At 49.2% G+C, this 26,240-nt stretch overlaps 1 protein-coding gene across 20 annotated transcripts in view; it reads left to right on the forward strand.

Annotated features, from left to right (window-relative positions):
• The window catches only part of EXD3 (exonuclease 3'-5' domain containing 3), a 163,411-nt gene that overhangs the window by 67,846 nt on the left and 69,325 nt on the right, over positions 1 to 26,240 (forward strand). For all 20 annotated transcript variants that reach the window (XM_085521605.1, XM_085521606.1, XM_015878790.3 and 17 more), the window contains 9 exons: positions 6,973 to 7,139; positions 9,158 to 9,296; positions 9,606 to 9,819; positions 10,507 to 10,616; positions 11,623 to 11,833; positions 12,865 to 13,031; positions 15,364 to 15,534; positions 19,341 to 19,394; positions 19,683 to 19,814. In XM_085521605.1, the coding sequence (XP_085377731.1) occupies positions 6,973 to 7,139; positions 9,158 to 9,296; positions 9,606 to 9,819; positions 10,507 to 10,616; positions 11,623 to 11,833; positions 12,865 to 13,031; positions 15,364 to 15,534; positions 19,341 to 19,394; positions 19,683 to 19,814 (1,365 nt within the window). The remainder of the gene's footprint in view (positions 1 to 6,972; positions 7,140 to 9,157; positions 9,297 to 9,605; positions 9,820 to 10,506; positions 10,617 to 11,622; positions 11,834 to 12,864; positions 13,032 to 15,363; positions 15,535 to 19,340; positions 19,395 to 19,682; positions 19,815 to 26,240) is intronic.

Consider the following 26,240-nt stretch of genomic DNA (forward strand, 5'->3'; position numbering starts at 1 on the left):
GAACCTGTGAGCTGCATGGAAACACACAGGGAGAGTGCCTGTCCTCACAAGCAGAGGGGAAGGCGTGTAGGATATTGATGGTAGATATGCAGGAGAAAAACAGGCAGGGCATGAGCCAGCTGTCTGCTTTGCTGTGTGCCCTTCTGCTCCCATTTTTGCATGTGTAATGTTTTTCATAGCCTTAACCAGCTGCATAAGGTTAGTAGAATTGGGTAAAAAGCTTCTCCCTTATGTCCAGTCCCTCCTCGCACAGGTCTGTGTCTCTCCTGCACTCAGCACTCCCCATCAGGGCGCAGTGCTCCAGGTGAGGTCACAGCACAGAGCAGAGGCACACATCCCCTTCCAGCCCTGCTGGCACGTTGCTTTGGATGCAGCCCAGTGTGGTTTGGCTCTCTGGGCTGTGAGGGCACAGTGCTGGCTCATACCCAGCTGCTGACCAGCAATACCATCGGGTCTTTGCTTGTCAGGATTGTGCTCTGTCCTTACATCCTCAAGAAAGCGATTTTGAGGCATATTTAAAGGGCAGAATGCAATTACTGTTTTATTTCTTTTTAAGTTCTTGTGGCCAGAACACCTGGCCAATAATCCTCCTCTGGGGAATCTTTAATAAGAAGAAGAGGTCAGAAAGGCCTCTTTGCAAATAGCCATATCTGGTGTCTTTCCCTCGGAGCCCCGAGCTGAGGCAAACTTTTAAATTGGCTTGAGATTGTTCTGAGCACTGCGGTGTCCCCGTAGCATAAGGAACTTAATATCTGCAGGGAATTAGGAAAGCTCTGCAATGCAAATGGGAATTATGCTCAGGAGGTGATTAATATACGATGTGTTTTGCAGTATAGGTCTGCCTGTCAAATTACCTTTCACTCTCTTTGAGTGGACTGTTTATTCAGGGATGTAATGGATTTCATCACTCAGATGTTAAATCTAGACGGGCTGTTTTCCGGGAAGGTAGAAACCAGAAGGAGTTTAACCAGGCTCTCAGTAGTACATACGGCCTCTCTTCCTGCAGGAGCAGAGCTGGGGGGTGATTGGTTTAGTTCCTTCTGGCCTTACAGCCACAGGGGGAATCTCTGGCTGCACTGACTGCTCTGTGCTCTGCCCCATGCTGGGCTCAGGCACCATCCCACTGGGGTCCCTTGCAGTGAAGCTTTTTATCTGTTGAAACCCAGCAGGATTTCTTTCCCCATGCTGCTCCCATTGCTCTCTCCATTCCTCTTCCTGCAATTTGTCCCCTGCTCAGACACTGATCACCAGCTCAGTGGTGGTGGGGACGTTTCCATTCTTGATCATGGCGATTCAGCCGGGTGTCCTTCTCCTGCTTCAGTCAGGTGTTGGGAAGGAATTGTTCTGAGAGCTCAGCAGCTCCGCTGTAAAAGTTCTGTCCAAATAGCCCTTATGAGCACATGGAACCAGAGACTGAAGAGAAGGAAACTGGAGAGAACGCTCTGGGGAAAAAAATCATTCTTCGAATTGTTTCACTGTGTTAGAGATGCTTTCTGACCTTAAAACTCCTGCAGTCAGACAGCACTGGCTCGCTGCTAAGCAGCATAATAACATTTGTGTCACTGGCATGCATTCATTGAAAAGCACAGCTTCATCAGAAAGAGATTTGGTATGGTATAAAAAAGAGGGTAATTGGCTTATGGCTGTAGGTTGAAAGGTCAGCGTTAGATTAAAGAGTAAGGCCTTCAGCAGGCTGTTAGACTCAACTGATATGCCCTGGCGGGATGCTTAGTTCAACCAAATTGGAAAAACATTGCTTTTGTGAGTAATATAGGAAGTACCGTCATTCAGAACATTATAGGAGTATGTGGGACGTCCGAGGCCCTTAAAAGCTACATTGGGACTCTGTTGTGGTGGTTTCCAGGATGCCTGTCACTGACACCAAGTATCAGCTACAGGGACTTGTGCCACATAGAAAAAAGTAAGTACAGTGTTGTTCCTCCAGAGCTTAAAGCAAACAAGTATCCATATTCTTTCTGCTCTAATGCAAAGGGGATTTGATGAGGAGTGCTTGCGATTGATCCTGCAGCAGAAACAGGCAAAGAAAAGGATGGGACACTGAGCTTTGTGCTCAAACAGAGCATTGTTTGAGAAGGAAAAACGTTCCTCTGGATGGAGAAGTCGTGCAAATGGGAAGAAACAGGAAACCAACCTTCCTTTGTTCGCTCTGAAGGAATGTGTATCTCTGAGGAATGCTGGAATTATGGATTTAGGAAATCAGTGCAGTTTGCCGGGGTGTGAATTTCAGAGTTCATTCAGTCAACCCTCCCAAGCATTTCTCCTTCAGAACAAAAAATCACCGGGAGTGTAAATGCACCAAAAGAGATTAAAGGAGAGGAAATCCCTGTGCCAAGCTTCCCTTTTGGTGACGTTCCCACAAAGATACCTTTATTTTATTGCAATGGCTGTGAGCCAGGTGGGGACTGCCATGGGTAACATGAGTGGTAGCCCACACTTTTCTTGTGGGTGTCTGTTTATCGTAGGCCAGTGATGGGAGGAGTGAGGATGTTTCCGAGGCTCTTCCCTTGCCAGCAGGTTCTGATGGGTTCTGCTCTGTCTGTGTGGAGCTGACACAGCCTGGGCACCAGCAGTAAATCCTCCTGCCCTGATGGGGACCAACAGCGCTGGAATTCCACCTCTCCTTACAAAGGAGTTTATGAATTCTCATTATGCATGTGGCTGAGTATGGGAACATTTAATTGAGCGATTGGTAAAGTTAATTGGTGTACTGGTTTAGCTTGTTAGGGTTCATGTTATGGTTTCCAAGACAAATGGGAAGGCGTCATGGTGGCTTCAGTTCCTGTGTATCCTGATCAACTGATGAAGTGCAATCCTGCTCCTCACAGAGAGGACACACAGGGGTGGTGGTTTTGTTCCTGCAGGCTCTTCCTCTTTGCACATCTGCAGCTCTCGCAGTCCTGCAGTGCAGCGCTGCTTTGCTCTCTGTTCTCACCCCCACGGCACCGCTGTTGTCTGGCAGCCTGTGGCTGTCACTGCAGTCCCTTGCTGTGCTCTCATAGCTGGAGTGGAGCTCCTGCAGACAGCTGCTGTGTGTGAGTGGATGTCATGCACTTCTGCTGAGTTGGATTTTGGAATAATTGCATTTTGATTGCAATCCTTCAGGCGGCCTCAGACTTCTGCCAGGCCGTACTTTGACAGGAAGCGTCGTATTTTCCTTGTGCACGAGTTCATGTCTGAAGACACAGAATAAAATAGAGTTATGTTATGGTGACATTTGTAGCAAGTTTATGGAAGTGCTTGGCAAGCACACGAACCTTCTTAGGCTTGAAGGAATGGGGAATGTTGTTGGACTGTAGGAAGATCAGGCTGGGTGAACTTCAGTAGCAGCGCAGGTCACCTCGTGTGCAGTGTATGGAGGGAGCCCCGGGTTCCTTAAACTGGGAGCAATTGGCTGTTTGCCACTGTGACACTTTGTCCGTGAGTGTGTGTGACAGGATGACAAAAGGCTGATAGATAAACGCTACTTCAGAACACACTGGGAAGATAAGGGATGCCAGTTTGTCTTCAATGCGCTGTTATTGGTCTCAGACAAAGCATCTACTGTGATAAGTAACATATTACTTTGCGCTCTGAAAGAGCTTGGCCCATTTCCCCATCCTCATTCATCTTCAGTCTTGCCAAGTGCTGGAATCTTCCCAGAAAATATCTCCATCCTGCCATCGTGGGACCACGAGGTGTGAGAAATCTGGAAGCAAATCAAAACTGGGGCTTATTTGTTCGGAGCAAGTCCATGGTCCTTTTCTGATCCCTGTGATGAACAATATTCAGCAATTTGGGGCCAGGGTTATGTTGGAATTCAGAAGATGCCTCTGCAGCAATAGTGAAAAGCAATTTTTAGTCTGTTTGTTAAGGAATTGTATTCATTGTGGATTTTTAAAGATGCCGTGTGATTATTTCTTGTCTGAATAGGGTTAGTTTGACTCTACAGCTCATAAAGGCGTAAGTGTGCAACATTCCCTGAGCAAGTAGTGGAGGGGAGGATAAATACACAGTAGCACACAGCCCCCCAGGGCAGTCCGGCACGTTGTCTTCCATCTTCCATCGTTGCCTTCGCCTCGATCCGAGCGCAGTGATGAGTTAGGCTCCTCTGAACGGCCTCTCCAAGAGCCGTCTCACCAGCTGATGGCTGGGAAGCCGAGGCTCCTGATTCACAAAGGTAGTGTGAACATGCCCCAGGGAGCCCATTGCCAAAGCTGTGTTGAAAGGGAGAAGAAAGACCACTTCCCCGTCATTGATGTGGTAATGGCCTCCAGAACACTGAAGTGTGGCTCTGTCAATGACGCACTGATCGCTATCTGAAAGTCAGTCTTCGGGGATATGAATGGAGGCTATTTTGTGCTTCTTGGGTTCCTAAATTAGTGCATCTGAGCAGCCAGCGCCGGGAGAGAGAGCGCAGCTCGAGTGGTGAGAAAGTCCTGGTTTCTCATGGTGCTGCCTTTGTGCGCTGCCAGGAGCCGCAATGCAGAGCGACGGAGCTGCACCTCTGAACCAGAGCCGTCGGTTCGGGGGATCTGCGGGTCAGGGTCCAGAAACCTCCATCACTAATAGAGCAGCAGTGTGAGCACGGCTGGATGCTGGGGGAACCTGGAGGCACCAGCAGCACCGCAGTGACTCCAAGAGAGCTCCTCACCTCCGCCATCCCTCACAGCAGTTTTGTCCTTCCGAGCCCAGGTTTCATTTTCCCCCTTTAGTGTCTGGCTCTAAAATACCCCACGTGCCATTTTCTCTGTGCTAACAGGACGTTTGGAATTGCTGTGGGTTAAGATCGGGACATGCCATGATCCTGTGGCATTGCTGGGCTTGCTCTGTGCTGACTGCAGGGAGCTGTGTTTGTCTGGGGAAGAACTGGATTGACGGGTAGATAATGGGCAGCAGGCATTTGGGGAAGCTTTAATCATGGCTTGGTGATGGTGGATGTGTGCCTGTGGATTAAAGAACGTATGGTACGTCTAGAACCGGGGAGGTAACCAAGGCTCCGGTGCACTCATCTCCTCTCATTAGATGTGTGGCTGATGCTCATCAAACCACTGCTCATCTTTCCTCTCCACGTGTCCATGTCCTGGAAGCAGAAGGCACAAAATGTCACTGAGTGCAGTGTTTGTCCCTCCATCCGACCTGTGCCATGTGGGACCATCATCCACATTCCTGCAGAGCTGTTGCAGTGGAGGCCTTTCCCCTTCGTAGCAATTCAAAGCAACAACAAATAACAAACAAAGCTATTCTCTGCAAGATGGAATATCTCCGGAGACATTAACCTTCTTTCCAGAGTTGTTTTTGTGGTTGAAGGAATAAATCTGTTATCATTAAAAAAAAAAAAAAAGAACAAGATCTGCACCTCATTATTTCCAGAAATAAAGCTGACGTGAAGAGATTTATTAACAATTGAACCAGAGAGAGATCCAACCCCAAAGACTTTGTGTTGTGGAAAAAAAGGCAGAAAGACAATGGGATGGACACAGGGGAACCCAGGAGAGGGAACTGCTCTGTGATGTTCAGCAGAAAATATGTTCTTTGGGGGCAGGACTGTGAGAAGCTGCTCGGCAGAGCAGGCAGGTCTCCATGCACCCTTCAAGCCCCAGGTGCTGGGCTGAGCTCAGCTGCACGGAGCAGAGATGTGGGGTGCAGTGTGTGAGCAGTGTGGGCAAAGAGGGGTCTCAAAACGTGGAGGGCAAAAACTGAGGAGCAGCAGTTGGGTTGTTGTTGTTGTTGCTTGTTGTTTGTTTGTTTTCCTTCCCCTTTAGCTCAAGGCCATCACCAGGTTTGTTTCCTGCTCTCTGCTCAGGGTGTCTGCTGTGAAGAAAACTTCTCACCTTTCAGTTCCTGAAGGAATGTGAGGAATGAGGCCCCGTGGCCCCGCTGTAACACCCAGCACTGCTGGCACATGCAGGGGTGGAAAAGCAAGGTGCCCACACCCTGGGAACAGCCTCTGAGCTGCGGGAGCCTGGTGGGGCTGCAAAGGAATAGTGGCAGGAACACGCACACCTGGGCACTTCATTCCTGTGGCCTTTTGCTACCCTAAAAAATAGGGGTTGTGGTGCTCCCAGCAGTGTAGCTGTGTATCTGCAGAACCTGATCTGCCGCGTAGTTTCGACTTGTTGTAGCAATTAAGTTTCCTTGACAAGATTAATTTCTAAGGGGGATCAGTGAGTGAACCAGTCGCCAGGACTGGATGGAGGAATGAGGGTCTGGCTGCGGTGCTCTGGGCAGTGTCTGGGCACAGGTTGGCTGGGCAGGAGGGGCTGCTGCCACCCCCTGCAGCTCTCTTGGCTGTTGGAATCCCCGTACTCTGATTTCCAATTGCAGCTGCTGTGTTGCAGCACCCTAAAGAACATCCAGCAGGGGGGTGAATGAGAGAACAGAGCCTTGGTATATCTGAGTGTCAAAGTGAAGACTATTATGGGCCATATTTGTCTGCTCATAGCTGCTCCATCATGCCAGCATGGTAGTGTGCCTTCAGAGCCATGTGCACAAAGCATGTAAATTAACCCAAAAGCCATTGTCTGCTATGGTTACCTGCCTGATGAGCCCAAAGAGCTGCACTCGCTGCTCAGTCACGGGTTCTGATGGTGCTGAATATAGTTCGTGTCTGAGACCAACCAAACTGTGCTAGCCACCAGCAGGCTACATGGTGTTGCTTTACCCTCACTTCTCTCTGCTGCACCCACGGCTTTCAGACAGATATTCCCTGAACAAATACAGCTCAGAGCTGCCTTGTTATTGAAGAATCCAAAGAGCCCGGTGAGCTCTTTGCAGCCAGATGTGCTCTGTCTCCTGGCAGAAAGAAGTGCAGACGTGCTGAGCTTGAGCAGTGCAAGTCCTGCAGCACAGGGATTCCTGCCCCTTTCTGCACTGGTTCCTGGCCCTGGGGAGGACACTGTCTCCTGGGAGGGGTGAGAGACACCCGCGATGGACGTTGCGCTGACATCTTTCTTCACCTCTGATTCCTCCCAGAGCACAGTTGGGGAGAATCGCTGGCTGCAGGGGCACCTGATGGAGCTGCTGCTCAGACACTGCGATTTGAGCACAGCGGCAAGATGGGCACAGCGCTGCAATCTGCCCGAGGAGATGCTGCCTTCTGAAGTGGCTGATGAGCTTCAAAAGCTTGAGATGCAAGAGAGGTAAATACCCCGTTCTGTGCCTGTTCAGTGTAGATCACTTATCAAACAAGGGCTGTGTATTTGCTTAAAACTCTCTGCCATAATGCTTCCTTAGTGAGATAGCTTTGCGAAAACTTCCTCCATTTACTGAGATCACACCTTGGCGATGAACGTGGCACATTTACTTTTTATGTGCCTGGAAGTGTCTGTTAAGGTGCACTCAGAGCTCACCCGTGAGAATTTAGAAGCTATATGAGGTTGTTTCTTTCTGTGGAGGAATCTTCAGACTCTCTGCCAGGTTACCAGCACAAATGAAATGATGTGTGTAGGATCTGAGCACAAATGCATCTATTTTATTGAGTAGGTGCTGAAGCTGCAGCATCTGCCTGTTGGAAGCCAGGAGGTTTTTGCATGAGGTGTAATCCCTCAGAACACAAAGGGTGGTTAACAGGAGTGTGACCTAGCCACAAACTGCATCTCAGGAGATAAAAACCAAAGAGGTTGGGGATCCCAGTGCGTGCCTCTGCTCCAGGAAGCCTCCGTCTTGTGCATGTGGAGTGAAGGCACGCTGACAGCATGTGCTCTGCCATTCATGGGGGCTGTAGCAGACAGGCAGAATCCTTTGCTGCCCCAGTTTTGCTCATCCAGTTGTGATACCTGCTGCAGTAGCTACTGTAAGATCAGTGGAGCCATAGAACCTAATAAAACAGTCTGTCTGCATTATTATGTATTGAGCTCAAAAGGCAGCAGGATGCCACTGAGGGTGTTCACACCATAGAGGACAAGGTGGTACCTGCACATAACTGACATCATCTCTCCACTGGTCGCAGCACTTGTCCCTCCCCAGCTCTGCAGATGAGAATATTCCTGGAGACCTGAGGCTGCACACCTTCATTAAATATTTTACACAAATATTGACCTCCCCATGCACACAAATGCATGGAAAGGAGTGTTTGTACAGTGAAAGCTGCTCTGCTGCAAAATTAGGCACACAGTCCCCTAAACATAAGGTTAGTAAATATTTTCTCAAATAATAAACCATTTCAAGTCTCTATGGGAAAGAGACTATCCAGAGATTTGTGTCACGGCCAAAATAGCTGGATATTTTTATTAGCTTCTTTCCTCTGATTGCATCATCTGGCTGAGACGCCGCAGCAATTCGCTGACCTTCAGCTACGAGGCCGTTCCAGGAGGCTCTGCTGTGTTCTGTAAGGACACAGTGCTGTGTAAGGTCCTGCTGGGCAGTCAGATGGCTCATTTCTGCAGCAGTCCCACAGTGTTAATGTAGGCACCGAATCTCTCTCTGTGGCACATCTGAACACCAAGGGCACAGCTGGCAGCGTGTTCTTGTTCTGCTTGTGTAGACATTTTACAGGGAAGGGGATGGAGAAGGAGACGCTGGAGAGCAGCAGGCGATGCATGAAGCCTTTGCTAGAAAAGCAATGAGACAGACTCACCTGTTCCCTCCGGGAGCGATCCTAGCACTGAGCAGCTTGAGGTTCTTGTTCTGAGCCAGTTTATTCTGTGGGGAAGTGAGAAGCTCCTGTTTGGATTCAGTGCTGGTCTGAGATGACTGTTATACATTACTCCACAGGAGCTAACGGACTTCTGTGTTAACCTCAGGGGCCAATGCCTGTATCTCTAAAATGTGTTATCTCTGTCAGCGTGGAAACAGCTGCCCAGTGCTGTCATCCACACTTCATCAGTTCTGGGAAGGAGAGCAGAGCACTGAGGACAGGGACTGGGCCTGTCACAGGTGCTTTGGTTTGACTGTTCTCTGCTGTGGGTGCAGTGCATGAGCACAGTGGGGTCTCAGCGCCATTTCAGTGTTGTTTTATAGAAATGAAAAGAGGAGTCGGGATGAAGGAGAATGAGATGACAGGGATGGTGAGGAAAGAAGAGGTAAGAGACAGAGTGGAGTGTCATGGGGAAATGCAGAGCCAGAATTAAATAAGGGGATTAAGGCGCCCCAGTTTTCCTCCAAACCAGCATTTCCCCTCACTGAATACTCCAAAGCTGTTGTATCTGCTTCTGTGCAGGGTAGAAGAGACAACGAAAGAAGAGAATTACAAAGAGGTTAAGAAGAAGGATTATTACCAGCTTCCTATTCCACGTGCAAATATTCACTTATTGCAGAATTGGGACGAGATGATGCAGTGCTGGGAAAAGGTGCTGAAGGTGAGTGTTCCTGTGGTGTGTATGCTGCAATATCAGGGAGCAGAAACTGCATAAGAGTCTGGTACATGGGAGTGCTCGTGGGTCACTGCATTAACATCTCCCTCCTCAAGTCAAGGGCTGTGTGCTGGGAATTGCTGCGGCATGGAAGCCCCACAGGTGTAGTTTGAGGGCACTGTGAAAGTCACTTGGTGTCATTTGCACAGCAGCAAAGAGATGCAGTTGTTGTAAAAGCAATACTGATACCCTGGATAGAAACTGTTTTTCAGTCTGGTTCAGGCAAAGTGCAGAAAGCTTTTGTCTGTGTTGCAGCCTGGGCAGGTTGTTGGCATTGACATGGAGTGGAGGCCTTCGTTTGGCATGGTTGGGAAGCCCCGCGTCTCCCTCCTTCAGCTCGCCGTGAGGGATGAGGTGTTCCTGCTCGATTTGCCACGGCTCCTTGAGCAAGCTGAACTCAAGGACGAGAAGGAGAAGCTTCCCCATTTCATCCAGATGCTCTACTCAAATGCAACCATCACTAAACTAGGTAATGTGCTTCTCCCCTGCCTCAGGTCTTGAGGGCAGCTCAACTCTGTGTGGAGTGCCTGGGTCCTGCTGGGGTTGTCATTCTCTCAGTCCAGTTAGCATGGGATAAGTTTTGTACCCCGGGTATTCAAAGGCTGCCTATGTGAAGAAGCAGGTTGAACAGGATGGCTGGTAATAGTGGATGTCTCCCTTTTTTGAGCAGGTTTCCAAGTTAGCCTCCCCCCTCAGGGCTGGGATTGTCTTGGTTCATTCCATACCAAACCCCAACTTGCATCCAACCTTCAGTGGTGTAGGGAAGCTGTCCGGAGCTTTCTGGATTGGTTGGCCCTGTCCCAAAGCAGCCCTGCTTGACACCAGCATCCTGCAGCTCACCATACCTGGCTTTACCTTCTGTTTGGAGGCTCTTGCACAGGAGTTCAAGGCTAATTCATGATCCTCCCACTGAAGTTTTTAGAGGCTTGTGGAGTTTGTTCTGTTCACCTTTCCCTAGAAGATTTTAACAAAATTGAGCTTAAACTCAGCATTTTTCATCTACTTGTTCTATTTCAGGAACAGCAGAGCCTGGAAGTCTGCATTGTTCTCTATCTGAACAGACTTCCTACCAAAGTTTATAAATATATCACCAATATTTTGTCTTGGCCATAATTTGAGTTTTGCTAATCATCTGATTCGGTTTTTGTCTCTCCAGGTTATGGGATGTCTGGAGATCTCAGCAGTCTTGCAGCCACATGCTCTGCTTTGAAAGGCATGGATAAGCAGTCACAAAGTGTAGTGGACCTACTCACAATAGACAAACTAGTAAGGATTAACATATGAAAATGTGGCAAACTGTGTCTTCTGCCTGCGCTGGTAGATAACTGGCATCTGTGTTTTTGTATCCTGTATTGGCAGGGAGGTGGCTGAGTGAGTGAATAGGCCTTTTCTGCTTCTGACCTTCAAGGGAAATCTGATTCTGTAGCAAAACACAGAAGCATTTCATTTTCATCAGCTGAAAAGTTAGTGCTTGATATACTTATAACCTTTCATGGACTTCATGTGAGCTATGAAAAAGTGGAACCAAATGGAGACGGAGCTCCATTCAATTGGGGAAAGTTTTTGAACACGAGGCTGCGGGTGGGTTCAGCACAGGAATGTCTGTGCAGCTGAGATACAGATGTCCATGGTTTGTCTGTGGTCAGCACACAGCAGTCCTTAGCAATCTGCAGACTTCTTAAGGACAACCACTTTAATGGGTAAAATTTGCAGAGGATGTTTAAGGATTCGGGTTGGGGAGGATGCAGATATTTGGGGCGGGCAGCTTAACCTGGTAAGCGCAGCAGTGTCTGAAGTACCTGCAAAAACCATTGGCCCATTTTTGTCTGAGAAATGGCAGCTCCAGAAGGGCTGTTCCCCGCTGTGTTGCAGGAAGACCTTTCCTCTGGATGCAGGAGGGGAAAGGTGCTGAACCACTGCTGTGCTTTTATTGAGTTGGTGTTCAGCAGCCTTTAGTGTGGCTGAGCACCCTGCAAACCTCCAAAGAGCCTCAGTCACAGCCCTGCTGCTGGGTGCAGTGTTGTCAGACAATGCACATTTTTTGCTTCTCAGAAAGGAAGGATTTCTTTCCAGCAAATGCGTTTGTTAAGCAAATATTCAGCTGCTTTGTATATCTAATGCCAACCCAGCTCTTGCCTGCAACAACAGGATTCGGTGTGCCAGGCAAGATATAAAAATGACAGGGTTTCTGCGTGTCCCCACCCACCGACACAGGAGGTGTTGTAGGATTTGTTTTATCACCACGTGTTTTGTTTCCTTCTCTTTCCATCAGCTGCAGAAGAGCTCCATTGACTGGAAGAAGGGCGGCCTGAGGGTCGATGTGCTGCCTCCAGAGCAGAGCTGTGAGGATGGAGAGCTCAGGCAGCCGGAGAAAGGGCTGAGCCTCCTGGTGCAACACGTCCTGGGAAAACCACTGGACAAAACAGAGCAGATGTCGAACTGGGAGAAACGGCCGCTGCGGGAGGAACAGATCCTCTATGCAGGTCTGTCTCTTAGAGGCCTTGTGTGTCTGTTGTCTGTCACCAGTAAAACCATTAAGTGGCACATGGAGGTTCGTTCCTGCGTGGAGGAGCCGGCACATGTTCTGTTTGTCCTTTTGTGGACACGGTTTTGATGGTTGAAGTTTAAACTGCCCAGTGATTCATTATTTCCCTTATGAAAAAATTCCTGCACTTTGCAGATTCTGTCTGATGAAACATCATCTCAGTGGAAACTCCTCTGAGTAAATGAAAGGAAGAAAGTCCACTTCCTTCTGCCTCATTTCACAGCCTTTCTGGGAAACAAATACTGTGTTCATTTGTCATAGTGAAGTGCTTGTTAGAGTAGGGTTAAAAGTGGGTAGACATGGTGTCAGGGACCGTAGTACAGAATCTACTGTGGAGGCAACGGTGGCATTTAGTGCTGATTACCCCAGAGTCAGAAGTCTGAGTCTCAGTCTTTTCCTGAGGCATCAAAGGTCCCTGCTGAAGGAACCAGCCCTTTGTTCAGTTCAGCTATCCTTGAAGCTGACACAGTTCCCACAAGAGTTAATCACCAAGACTTGTAAAACTGGCTTGGAGACTTTGCTCCCATTGCAAGGAGCAGAGGCCGCATGGCAGTGCGTGTGGGCAGGCGATTGCAAACAACTCAGTTATTACTTTTTAAGATATTGCATCTAATGGGGAAGTTGCCTTCCCATAGCTGAGGTGCAGTAATAAACCGTGGGCAAAGCACTGCTCAGGATCAATGGAGAGCAGAATGGTTTGGCTGAAGCTGTTGTACCTGGTGGCCTAAACAGGCACAATACAGTTTGCATTACATTGGAGCAGAGGAAACAGGGCCTGTCACTTTTTCAGTTGCTCTGCATTTAGTTTGTGATTGTGCAGTAAAAGAGTTCAGGGTGTAATATTGGTAGGCTGGAGCTTCACAGGGTATGTGCAGTCAGTGGAGTTTACAAAGATGTCTCTTCCTTGCATTGGGAAATCTGCTTGACTTTGAGTGACTCCAGCTGACGCTCATATTCTGCTTTTCTCAGCTTCAGATGCATACTGCTTGCTGGAGGTCTACGAGAAACTGTGTAAGGACCCAGAAAGCTTTGGTCTGAATTCAGACCTGACTGAGAGTCTGGTGGGAAAACCAAGTGTAAAACCCAGGGCAAAGAAGCACCTGAATAAACAGGAGGTACCGTCACCTTCTGGACAGGTTTGTAAACAGCTTCAAAGAGCTGCACGTTGCTCAAGACCCCTGTAAATCATATGTTGCTTTGTCTCTCAGTCATAATATTAGCTATGCCTGGCATGCCTGGTTGTAGTCAGTTCTCAGGACTATTGCAGCAAATATCTTCCTTGCTCCTCCCCTTTACGGCTGAGATGTATTTCCTCCTTTGCATGCCCCAGTTTGGCTTTCCCTGCAGTTTTAGCTTCATTTGTCCTTGCAGAATGTTGGTGCAGATCTGTGTGGCATAATCCAGCTAACCTTGATGGTAGAAATGCTTCTTCTGTGTTTCCTCATTGGTGTGGGCTTGAATTCCGTAGCCTAAGTGTTGCATTAATCAGGTTTCAAAACTCTGGCTTCCTTACTTTTGCTTTTAACTGAATTTCTGCACTTTGGTTTCATAGTGGGAATGCCCCCTTCATTGCATCTGCAGTAAAAGTCTGTTAAATTGAAAGCAATTCATCAAAAAGTCTTTCTGCTGATGGTTTGTCCAGGTCTCTCTGATGACATCCCTTCTGTCTGTTATATCATCTGCATCACTCAGCTTTGTGTCACCTGCTAACTTGCTGAGAGTGCATTCAATCCCACTGTCAATGTCATTATAAAGATGTTGAAGAGCACTGGTCCAAGGATGGACCCCTGGGGTCACCACTCGTCACAGGCCTCCACCTGGACATAGAGCTGTTGACCACAACCCTCTGGTTGCGACCATCCAACCAGTTCCTTAGTCCACCATTCAAATTCATCTCTCTCCAGTTTAAAGATAAGGATGTGATGTGGAACTATAGCAAAGGCCTTGCGAATCCAGGTAGATGGCATCAGATACTCTTGATCACAGCTACCTTTCCAGTATCCTCCCTATTACATGTGTAAATCTGCAATATCCCATTAGGCAGATAGTGAAGTGCAAAGCTCCTCAGTAGTTTCCTAATTCCTTCGGCTCTGTGTTCATGGGAATATTGTGCATTACAACAGACCTGACTGGCTGCTGCAGGGATGGGAAAAGTAAGTACTTCAGGCTTGAATTACCTTGTGAACTCCTGGATCATCTTTGTATTCTGCACAGTCAGATTCATTAACCAAGAGGTAGTTGGTAAAACCCGGACTGGAACTCAGAAAAGCAGACTTCTCCTGCCTGACTCCAACCTCTCTTTCTCAGTGTTTCCTTATCCACTATCCACTATTAGTGGGGCTAATGACACTGTTCTCCTTCAGAAGCCTTTTGCATTCTGCTGGGATGAAACATGAGAAAAAAGCTACATATGGCATAGTTAGCCATTGAATAAACACAGCTAAGAGCCAGCTGCTGCTCCTCTACATCTGTTGGAAGAGAGGCAGCACCACATGCTTAAGTATTTTCCAACTACCTCCACACTGAAGGGACAACTTGGTCCTCAGGGCTGGTCTGTGTTCATCAGGGTCCTTTCAGGAGCTGGGGGCAGCCCAGCCTCTCCACACGGTGCTGCAGAGCCTTCAGTGTGTGTGAAGCTTCTGAGAGTGCAGCATCACACAAACTGAGCCCTGGGGTCTGAACTGGTTCTGAGTCATCCCAGGTGTGTCTGAATGGTGCTCCACTGCATTTCCAGGCCCAAGTCAGCTCCTGCAGAACTAATGTGAAATGCTGCAAGGGTAGCACAGAGTTGTAGCCCCGTGTGTGGCTGGTGGTTGTGCCCTTCCATCATCCAGCAGGTTCAAGTTCCTGAAGGCAGTGCTGAACCCTGGAGGCTCCTTATTAACTTCCCTTCTCTGTGCATTGTAGCGGGAGCCTCCCAGAGACAAAGTCTCCAAGTGCAGGAACTCCCCCAGCGGCAACTGGAAATCAAATAAACAGAATTCAGGCACTGCCTATTTTTAAACTCCCAAAGATAACAAGGCCGACATGGCTGCTTTGTCTACCTGTTTCTCCCCCTGTCTGTCAGATCCCCTTCCCACAGAAAACCTTGGCACATCTATATTGATTGCAGTCTATATTGATAGGGGGGTAGCAGTGTGGAAGATATATTTCTGTCTGTGTAAAGCATAGAGACCAAGGTAGCATTTCTCAAGGGAAAGGCTGCAGATGGTTGCTTTGGGTGGCCAGGTGTCTGTGGGTAGATGACTAATTCCAAATTAGCCCCACTCTGTGCTTCCTCCTGCCCAGGCTGTAGGTGGTCATTGAAGAAAGAACGTACAGCTGGGGGGTGCTGCAGGGTGTGGGTGCAGCTGTAACACAGGGTAGGGGACAGCTGGGTTGGTCATGGTGGGAGGATGCAGGGAAGCAAAACAGACATGGTGGCCATCAGCCTTCTCTGCTGCTTACGGATCTCTTGCTTTTCTGTAGCAATGCAAAGGATCTGACAAAGAGACCCCACGTCCCCCTGCTCCCATCTCCCCAAAAGAGTTCAGCGTGGTCTGTGACAACATGCTGCAGGGCCTTGGGCGCTATCTCCGCTGCCTTGGGGTGGACGTCCGGATGCTGGAGAATGAGGATGACCATAGGAAAGCTGCTGAGGTCAGTGGTGCGTGTGTGTTTATAGCTCCCATCTTGGCTCCTTGGAGCAGCTCACTGAATTACCATTTAGTCGGTCTCAGGAGCTGCAAGTGCATTTGCTGAGCCCCAGCTCTCTGGTTCAGCCCTAGAAGCTGCACTGTGTGGCAGCTGGGATTTGGCACTCCATGTGGGCTTGGTGCTCCATTTCCAGGAGGAAGGAAGCAAGCAGAGTGTGCTGTGAACTCAGATCTTTTACGAGTCTAAGACTCCAGATTAGTCTTACAGGGAAGGTATTTGCCTGCCTTGTGCCTGGGTCGATCAAGAAGAAACACAATGAAAAGGTGAGTGTTCATTGTGAATGGAAACGTTTCTGTACTAGAGCACAGTGTGACTTCCAGCTGGCTGCCAGTTGTGAAATGTCTCAGAGGTGATCAGCCACAAATTGCAGTGACGTGTTTGGGTAAGGAAGAGTCTCTAACGTGCGTGGGGACAAGGAACATTGATCTGGGCTCCCGTAACTACTTTGACCCTCTGCCTTCCAGAGCAGAGACGCCTTCTTCTTCATTTCAGGCATATTTCTACTGTGCCAGAAATGGAGATATCCAGCCCACACAGTGTGCTGCTATCAAATGTGTGCTGATCACCCGGCCTGGTGCACAGGATGTTTCCTCTTCAGACGTCTTTTGGCCTGAATACTGGGCAAGCTCTAACTTCTGCAGAAATAATTAATATCTTGTCTCTGCCAAAATTGCACAAGTTTAAACAAACTGGTTCTCACTGCCTGCCCCCAGAGCCCCGTCTCCGCTTCTCATCCTGATACCTTATCGTGCTACGGACAGGATGTTTTACATTGCTTTCTCTATGGTGACCACACAAACATCCTGTCACTATCAAAAGCCCTTGGAGTGTTACCGTACTGCAGAGCCTTTGATCTGTGCTTGGATAATCAAAGATAAAATAGGCTCCTCCCATCCTGCTTTATATCTAGCAGTCTTGGGTTAATAAATGGTGCGTGCTGACCACTGTACGCTCAAAAAGCAGCAAATGTTTTTGCAGAGGACGGAATATAAGCTTGGATTCTGGTCACCAGACACAGGATGGGCAGTTTGGGTATTGTCCTGCACTGTCTCTAAGTAGTGCTGCAGGGAACACAAGTGTGTGTAGGGTTGGTCTTTGTTCTTCATTGAGGTCGTTTCATGAAAGATTTATCAGCCACGTTACACATCTCCTTGCACCAAGCCCTGCTGAACAGCCTGACATCTGCTCCATGTTGTTCCCATAACGGAGCAGAGGGGTAAGTCTGAAAAGCTGTTGTCTAACATAGAAGCGCATGTGGAGCAAAGGTGTGGAATTGAGTTCCTCCCCGTGGAAAAAATGGCACCCATTGACATTATCAGAGCTTGTGAGCAGTGATGGGAACCAAACAGTGGATGTGAGCGCAGTGAGGGCTGGGTGCTGCATTTCAAGGCAGTGGCAGTGGGTCACCTCCACTGGCACGTGGTTCTCTGAATGTGGCATACAGGCTCTTGTTCACCTCTGGTGAGAATGTGGAGCTAATGGTGGTTGTCAAAAATAGGTTTTGTAGCTGAGAATTTGCTGTGTTGAGTGGTGTTATTGTGCTCTTTGTATCTGCTGTATCTTCCATGAAAATCCATAGGCAGCCTTACTTTTGGAGTGATCTGCCTGGATGGCCAGCACCCTTTCTGCAGCTCCTGGCACAGCCCCTGACACAGACCCCAGCACACAGCTCAGATCCTTCTGCTCCTCTGCCTGTGGCTGCAGGCATCCATCTCCCAGACGGTCCCAGTGCTGAACGTCATTATTTCTTTCAGGGGAAGAGAAGAAGTTGTGCTCTTTCCTCCATCCTGTATCTCCTGTGGGTCGCAGTCAGGTCTGTGCTCTCACGTGCACTTTCTGGCTCTGTCTGCTTCTCCCACTGATTGTTCCAGAAGCAGAAAAGCGTGCTGGAAGAGTCGCTGCTTTTCTCCTTTTTATTTGGTGTTCTTTGCTGATCTCTGCAGAGCCATTAAGATAAGGGGATTTATCAAGCTTGAACTAATTAACCCTGGATGCAGGAAGTCAGAATGGAGCATTCAGCTGTGAAATCCTCAGACTTGTCCTGAAGCTCACACGGCTCTGAAGGAATTTCATGTCTCCCTTCCCGTGTTGGCAACTCACTGTGCTGGAGTTTTGCCTTTGCCTCACTGGACTTCTCTTGCTGATGTGCCTTGAGGGCGATTTGTTGGCAGGGCTGTTCTGTAAGCTGGGCTGCTTGTAGCAGCATTGTGTGCTGCAAGGGCTGTCCCTGCTCCAAGGTTCCTGTTCCTAGAGGTTTTTTTTCCTTTACTTGTGAGAGAGGGCTGATTTTGAAAGAAATACAGTAATTTTGCCTGTAGGAAGATGCTTTAGAAGTTGCTGCCAATTGTTTTCTCAGTGCAGAATCAGCAGCCAATGCAGTGACTTCATATAAGAAAGGAGGAAAGAGGCTACCTGAAAGGTCAGGATGGGAACAAAATGGCTGCTGCTTTTACTGCAAGAAGAGTTTGTGCCTTGGGAGCATCTCGCCCTGGTTTCGTGTTGCTGTGGGTCAGGTGGCCCTTAAGAGATGAGCTGTCCAAGGCAGAGTTTGTAAAACCTCAGTCTGTTATTTGTCGGCGTTCCCTGGCTGTACTCGGTGCTGTCAGGCTCCCTGGGAAGAGCACCAAGGCTCAGATCCCCACGGCATCCCTCTGCCAGGGTTACACAGTGATCCAGAGAGCTTCTGAGGCAGATCCAGAAGGGAGACCTCCGTGACACACATCTGGAAATAGTAAAAACATGAGGGCTTCCAGCAGAATGGGAGCCAGAGGAGAGAAGACCTCGTGCCTACCTCCAAGGGCCAATCTCTTGTCAGCACCAGCAGAGCAGAAGCGCTGGTTCACATGGGAACCCTTCTGCTCCTATGGAGGTGAAGTGATTCCTCTGTTAGAGGAGAGGACGAAAGGGTGGGAGGGGGCAATGTCGTTTGATCATACAAGGATCAGCTGCACTTTCATCTCTGTGAAGAACTGCAGTTCCAGTTCTTGGCACTGAACAATCTGAACCTTCTTCTTACTCTATTGCCAAGGTTGTGAGTGTGGATAATGAGACCCCTGGCCACTCAGTGCAGGGTTTGCCCCTGAAGGACCAGGGCTCTGAGAAAAGCACAGCATTGCAACCAGGAAGGGACGAGATCTCACGGGGATGTTCTTGATCACCTCAATAGGATGCAGAGTTGCTGTATGTCTGCCCGAGGGCTGCTGGGAGAACAGCACCATCTGATCTGTGAGGGGTGCAGTGCAGTGCTGTGGATGTCAGTGAAGATCTCAGATGCATACAGTGGGATTGGGGTGTTTTTGCTGGGATCACCTGCAGAGACTGTCTTTCTTTCTCTCCTGTATGTTTGTATGGGAGCAGAACTGATTGCTTCTGTGTGAGCCACACTGGGAAACAGGAATGGTGAAGGCAGTAAAGAAAAAGAAAAAGAGGGAAAAACATTTTGATAGGATTATTTCAAGGTGGATCCGTTCCTGCACCATCTGCAATGCAGATGGACAAGGAGCTGTTCCAGCACATGTGAGACAGGCGGGGTTGGCAGGGAGGGGACGTGCACTGAGCAGCCGTACCTGGAGCTGCTGCTGTTGTCAGAAGCATCTCGCTGAACTGAACCCAGATCCTCTTGGCCGGGTGCACGGCCACGTGCAGTGAAGAGCCCACGTCACCAGTTGCTGTTCTCTCTGTTTTGACTGAGTCCAGTGTCAGCTTCAGTCCACATTCCTTATGATTTGTACTGTTGTGTTTTTTTTCAGATTGCCAGACAGGAGGGAAGGGTCATTTTAACCTCTGGACTCCCATATCAGACTGTAAGTGTTCAGAGCTTTGGGCATTCCTATGGTGTTGTGCTGTTGCATGGTGTGGGATGAGCCAACTCTTTGGCCATCAGTGAGCTCAGTGACAACGCTGTCATCAGACAGCACCGCTGTGCCTTTACCTACAGCGTGTGATCCAGCCCTGTTTCACATGTGATCAAACTCAGCTTCCAATGTCATTTGTAATTAAAACCAAACTGAGCGTATGAGGAAACAAAACACCCAACAGACTGGGATGCACAGAGTGCCTCATTGCTTTTGGTCTGTGCCTTGTGTCTCCAGCTGCAGTCCCAGGTTGGGGAAGGAAGGTGCTTCTCGGTGAACTGCTCGGGGAAGGCGAAGGAGCAGGCGCTGCAGGTGCTGAGACACTTCAACGTCCGTGTGACGCTGGCGGACATCTTCAGCCGCTGCCAGGTATGTGTGTGCTGCCCAGCACGGCCGCGCTCACCCAGCGGGCGTCACTCTGCACTGGGGGGTTGCGCTGGTGGCTGCTGGTTCCCAAGGCTGATAAACTTTGGAACGTTGTAGAGCTGTGAGTTTGGAGCCCGCTGCCGTCCAGCAGAGGTGCTGTGAGGTCAGAAGGGCAGCGGCACTGCACCTCACTGCAGACTGCTGCTTTCCAGTTCTCGGTGCTTGGCATGCGTTCTGCCATTGGCTGTCACAGTTACGTTCTCTTTGTTCCCATGTTCTCTGTCTTGGACACACGCTGTTTTAATTATAAATGGTGTTTAATTATGGCTCTGTGATCCTGATAACACTTAATTACTTTAATAGAAGGACTTTTTTTAGGGCCCTTTTATTTCAGAAGCGATTAGGTTAATTCATGTCCATGCTGGTTGATGACTCCAGATTGCGTTTGGCACCGAATATCTGCAGGTTGTTTTTAAGAAATTTTAATTGAGTTAGCTCAGATCTCCATCCCTTCCAGTTTCCCTCTTGTATTTGTTACAGTAACACGCTGCAACCCATCCCTTCAAAACCTGTCATGTAAACCAAATCGCGACCTCACCATCTCTCACCTTATAAGCATCCAGAGAGAGAAAAAGAGGAATCTGCAAAGCTCTCTGCTAGGAGTGAATAAGTCAGTAAATCCTGGCTCTGGGCCTTCCAGTCACACCAGCAGGGTCAGGGTCTCCCGACCCAGCACAGTGCACGTGTTCTGTAGGAGCAGCAGTGACTGCTGGGCAGAGAGCAACATCTAGAACTGTGCACGTACCTGGTGCTGGTCGCTGAAACCACATCTGTGCCCTGCAGCAAAAGTGAGAGTTGGCCACCTGTGCAGGTTGTCTGTAAGAGAGAATGATGGAACAGCACGTAGATGGGATCAACACAACGTGGGCTGATGGGCTGATCCTGCTGCAAGATAAATGTGTGTGCTCAGATGTCAGTGCATGCAGTCGTGTGGTTTTATTGCTCTGGGAACAAATCTCAGTTGTTACGTAGAGACCTGCTGGCTTTTTTGCTGTTTAGTGTATGGATTCTGTGACTCTGGGCTCCCGTGACGTGTGAGGGCTCTTCCTGGGGGCTGTGGAAGCACCACGTGTAGGAGCACACACAAAAATCCGCTGCAGAAAACTGCGATGTCTGTAATAAATGCAGAAAGCTGCGCAGCATCCAGTCTGAATCCAACCCCTTGTGCATGGTCTGGAGTCTGGAACCGCTTAACTGTGCAGCGTTTTCAGTACGTGCTGTCTTAGTTTACAATATAAATAGGGGTAATCAATCTGGCTAGGAATATATACGGAGTGTTCTCTTACTTCCAGGAGAAATGCCTTCCTTGTAAATGGTGGTGGTAGAACAGCTGCATGTTTTATACTGCTAGGCATGGGAAGATGCTATTATTTGTCAGACTGTGCTGTGTTCTGAATCATGTATTTGCCTGCATTTAAGGCTTTGGCGTTTCAGAGCTGATTTTGTTCAGCTGTCCTCTGCAGACTGTGCAGGTTTCATTGCCGTGATGCTGTTGCCCTGGGGGTGAGTCCTGTGGTGCACAGCTGTCTCCATGCAGACACCAGCGCTGTGCGGTGTGCGGGGAGAGCTGGGGTCAGGGGGCTGAGCGGGATCATGGTGCTGCTGCCTAATTGCTGCCTGAACAAATGGCAGGTTTCTGCTTTTTGAAATTAGGGTATGGGCTCCTGTTCCTCCCCCACAGTCCCTGTTCTGGTCTCTAACCAGGTTACAGACCTCAGGGCTTGAGTTCTGCCACCTCTCAGAGATGTGCATTGCTAATGGCTGACTGGGACCTGGGGCTGTCCCTGGGGCAGGGGAGGGCAGCGAGCAGGGCTGCCCTGCAGGAACACTGAGCACGAGGTGCCTGGGCCAAGGCTCATGGCCCAGGGGTAGCACAGCTCTGCTCAGCAGTGCTGCAGGTCCATTAACAGCTGCAGTCACCTCACATAGATCAGGGTTTGCATGTGTCACAGGAAGCAGTGTGGCATCCTGCCTGCCTCTCACTGTCTTGTGGAGCAAGGGCTTGTTTTGTCTCTTGAGCTTCTCCTGCAAATGATTGGAATGAATATGTCAGCAAATGTTATAGCTGTTACTATTAGTGCATGTAGTGCAGCGCGGATGGTAAAAATAGGTCTCAATTCAAAGCTGTAGCTAGGATTGCTGTAAAATATATTTCCTGTGTCAGGTCCCTCCGTGGGGATGGACGATGTCCATTGTGCAGATACACAGAGGGCATCTGCCAAACGGCCTCGAGTGGAGGGTCAGCCCTTGGCGGCTCAGAGGAGGTTCTAGGGCATCCTGCTTTGAGAGAAGATCAGTGTCTGCTAACGAAGGTGTCAGTGAGGACGGCTGTTCTGGGTGCAGACGGGACAGCTGGGTTGTTTTACCTGGGGTTTGACGTCTGGTGCTCTCACTGGTCTGTCTGTGCTCAGGCTCTTGGAAACAAACCTGCTGTCTGCAGACATGTCCTGCATCATTGACTCGCCTTCTTCCATCTTGCTCTCTGTGCTGTCTCCGTGAGCAGGGCAGGCTGCATCTGCTGAGCTTGAATGTGGGCAGTGCCTGTTTGCTGCCCCACCTCACAGTGAGCCGCAGCCACCGAAGGGTTTGTTTCCTTGGGCTGAGGTTTGGCACAGCTCTGCAAGAACAGCACGGATCTGGAGGGGCTGGGAGCAGTGAGCAGTGCTGCTCCGTGCAGGCTGAAGTCAGGTTAGAGCTGTTTATCTCAGGAGCGATAAACAGTGTGAGTTGTTGGCTGTAATTCTTTATATCACCAGAGTTTGTCACAGAGGTTCAAGGAGAAATCAGTGCGTGCAGTGTTGGACAGGCCGATAAATCCTTCCTGGTACAGAAGAGCCCATGGTTAAAGGTTTATAACTGCTGCAGTCCTTGCTGGTTCATGGCACCAAAGGGAGATTCTGAGCCAGGAGGGCCCGTCTGCCTTCCATCAACCTGGGGGTGTAGCAGCTACATAACTGAGTTTGGGGGGATTCTGCTGAGCTCATCCCTTACACATGGGAGCAGCAGGGTTGCCTTTGGGCTGACCCTACGGCTACTCCTACTCCAGAGCAGGGGCCCCTCCATGCAATGATGCCCAGTGCAATTGGATCTGCACCTACAGTGCAGTGGGGTCTTGAGGCTTTCCTGCAAGCAGAAGTGATTGCCATTGTATCCCCTGCAAAAACAAGTGAGGGAACAGAACACTTCAGGCTCCAAGTGCCATTTCAGCAACTGGGCAGCCCTGCGTTTGTTATCCGATTAGCTGCAAATTCAAACAGGTTCGTCTCTTTCACTTCACTGAATGCTCTGATCCTAAATAAGCAAATGACATCACCTGTCCTGATGTCCTGTTTAACTTATGACCTCAGCCCACAGGATGTGAGAGATAACTGCTTTATTTCATTGTCTGGAGATCTGATATGTTTTCTCTCTCCCCCCTTCCCTGCTCACCCCATCCCTTTGGAGAGGTGTTTGCATGGGATCAGCAGTGGGCGTTGGGGGGGGAGAGAGGAAACCACCATTTATTTTTTTTCAAACGAGGTGCAAAAGTGTTATAACAGTTCCAGCAAAGGTTGCTGTTTTTTGTGGTTAAGGTAACGAATTTCAGTGCTGCAAAGCTCATCATGTGCAAACTGATTTACGCAGAGAGCCTCATACGGAGCAATCCGTCTAGCAGGGACAAAGAGAAAGTCCTTATGATTAGATGAAGAACTCGGTGCTTGGGGCACTTTGCGAGAACCTTTGAAGCCAGCCTGGGAACGCTGGCAATATTAGCCGATAATTAGTAATATAGATCCCTCAAGCTGTTGTTTAGGTTGAAAATGTGCACGTCTCTTATGAGCCTCTGTCACACCAATCTGATCAGCAGGCTTTTTTGTTCCTTTTATGTGGGTTGCTCTGTCGGTCCAGATGATGATGAGAACTCCCAGACATCATCTTTCTCACTAACTTGTGAGCCAGCAGCCATCTCCCTGCTCTGTCATGCTGTGGAAGTGGGTCCGGGGCAGTTTTGCTTTGTGGTCACCTTTCTTGGCCCGGACAACAGTCATTTCATTCTTCTAAATGTTACAGTTGTGCTTCCCCTGCACCAGGGGAACAGAACTTAAAGGCTACATGTTTCAAAAACTCTCTGCCCTAAAAGACAGTAAGAGATTTGTCAGGAGTTGCTCAGGACAAAAAGCATCCGCAGCTGAAATGGGACCGAGGTGTCCTCAAGGAATTTTGAGAATGCTCAGATCCCACCTTTGGGCTCTGAGATGCCCTTTGCTGACAGAAGTGCTGTCCCTGCTGGCTTCCTGTCCACCCCGACATCTCCTTGGAAAGGGGTGCGTTGCCATTGGAGTGAAGAACTCCATGCACTGCATTCTGTAGGCTTGGGAATGCTGAGGAAGAGAATATAGTTCCTAAACACACTGTGGTTTAATAGAAGGTTCATCCCTAGGATGCGATTTGTCAGCACCTACAGGTCAGGAGGAGCCGTGATTAACAGCACCTGTGGGCTCCCAGATGTGTGAGCTGCTCCCCAGCCCTTAACCTGAAACAAAAGCTCAGCCCTGTGCTACCCACAACATGGCTGTGATTTCTTGGTTCAGAGTGTGATTGTTCAACACAAAGGGTGAGGCCCTCTTAATCTTTTTGTTTATCCTGGGCTTGGCAATTTAGATGTAATCTGCGACTTGTGCTGCTTAGATTCTGGCCAGGAAGCACAGCTGGTATTATTCTGCCTCTACAGACATTGTTGAAGGAGTGAATTGATCTCAAAAGGTTCTTGTCCCTGGGCCTGTCTGACTGCAGCACTCAGCGGTGAATGCACCCAGTGACAGCAGCGCTGCACTCAGACGGATGTGGCTCTTTCTGTTTGGAGAGGCTCTACGTGACGGCTGTTCAGTGGCACCGGGGCTGGCGATAATTTGTTGTTGCTCCTTGTGCTCCTTGCGAGCCTCGAGATTTTTATTTGCTTCATAACTGATAGTGAGAGCTGCAGCAAGCAGACGGCACTGCAGGCAGGACAGGGTGGGCTCAGCAGGGCCAGATGCTCACCCCGCATGCCCCCGACCTGCAGATACCAGCAGCCCCCCCAGCCTTCAGTGCCAGGATTTATGCAGCTTTGGGGGGAAGGGATGGATGTAGCCATGCTGTGCTGATGATAGAAGGGGGTTGTGCAGAGCAAGTGGCAGGGGATGAACACTGTGCAAAGCAGGGTGAGGAACCTGCACTCCTTGAGATAGCACACAAGTGCAGCAGCACGAGTCCTGCACAACTCCCAGCCTGGGGCTTGCCCAGCTCTGTGTTCTCATGTGTAAAGCTCAGAGCTCCCTGAAAGCAAAGCTCGGCTGGGCCTGATTCTGCAGCGAGCCTGGACAGCAGCGCCTGGTTCCCACAGACTGTACACTTCCCTGCCAAGATTTCAGTATCTTCAGAAATTCAGCGGAGCATGAAGGTCACAGCGAGGGAAGAATGACAGCCTGAGACTTTTTTCCCCTTTCAGCAGCTCGGAGCAGACTGTTGTCTCTCTCGCATGTTGACTGTTTTCATAGGGTTAGCGTGAAAGTTTATGTTTTACACAGACCAGTGGAAGTCAGATATGGGAATGCAGCAGATCAGCTGTGTTTCTTCAAGGAAGACGGTCTCGTGTTGCAGACTTGCTTTCTCAGTGTCTGCAAAGGTTTGATTTCCAGTGAAATTTCCTTTACGGATCTTTGTCTGCAGGCTTTTTGTGGATGTATGTGAGGCTGCACCCAAGGTTTGGGGCTGTGTATTTATTTCCTTTCCCTCTTTTTGCTTGTAAAGCTGCAGGTGAATGTTAAACTTCATGGGGAAGCGAGCTGTTAATTTTTCATGGTGTTATGTTTTATGCTGCTCAAAACGATGATGCCAGGAGAGCTATTAGAGGTCAAACCTCAGCTGACAGTGGATGTTTTCTTTTGAGGAAATCAGCCTTGTTCTGGGAACCAGCTCCGTTCTCCTGTGCTAAATGCAAGAAAGACACAAATGTCTGTTTTTTCCTGGAGGGCAACACCAGCAGAAATAGTGCTGGTTGTAGCTGGCAGAAGCAGAACAAGCAAACAAGGACTGGCAGTGAAAACAGCACTTGTATTTAGGCTAGCAAAGAAAAGAAGGAACGATGCAGTGCAGAGCAAACGCCCCTTCCTGCAGTTCTGTGTGAGGCTTTTTCTTCCTCTTGTGGATTTGGATGGATCGGGAAGTGCATCAGTCAGCAGTGCTGCTGGTGGCACTGGAAGCAATGGGAGGAAGCAATGGGAGGAAGCAATGGGAGGAAGCAATGGGAGGAAGCAATGGGAGGAAGCAATGGGAGGTCAGTGGTGGCAGTGATGGAGTGACTGCAGGGAGAGCTCAGGACTCTGGAGAAGGCACTGACACAGCTACAAC

Source organism: Coturnix japonica, chromosome 21, assembly GCF_054131305.1.
Source record: "Coturnix japonica strain WE chromosome 21, WE-NBRP24, whole genome shotgun sequence".
Classification (NCBI taxonomy): Eukaryota; Metazoa; Chordata; class Aves; order Galliformes; family Phasianidae; genus Coturnix; species Coturnix japonica.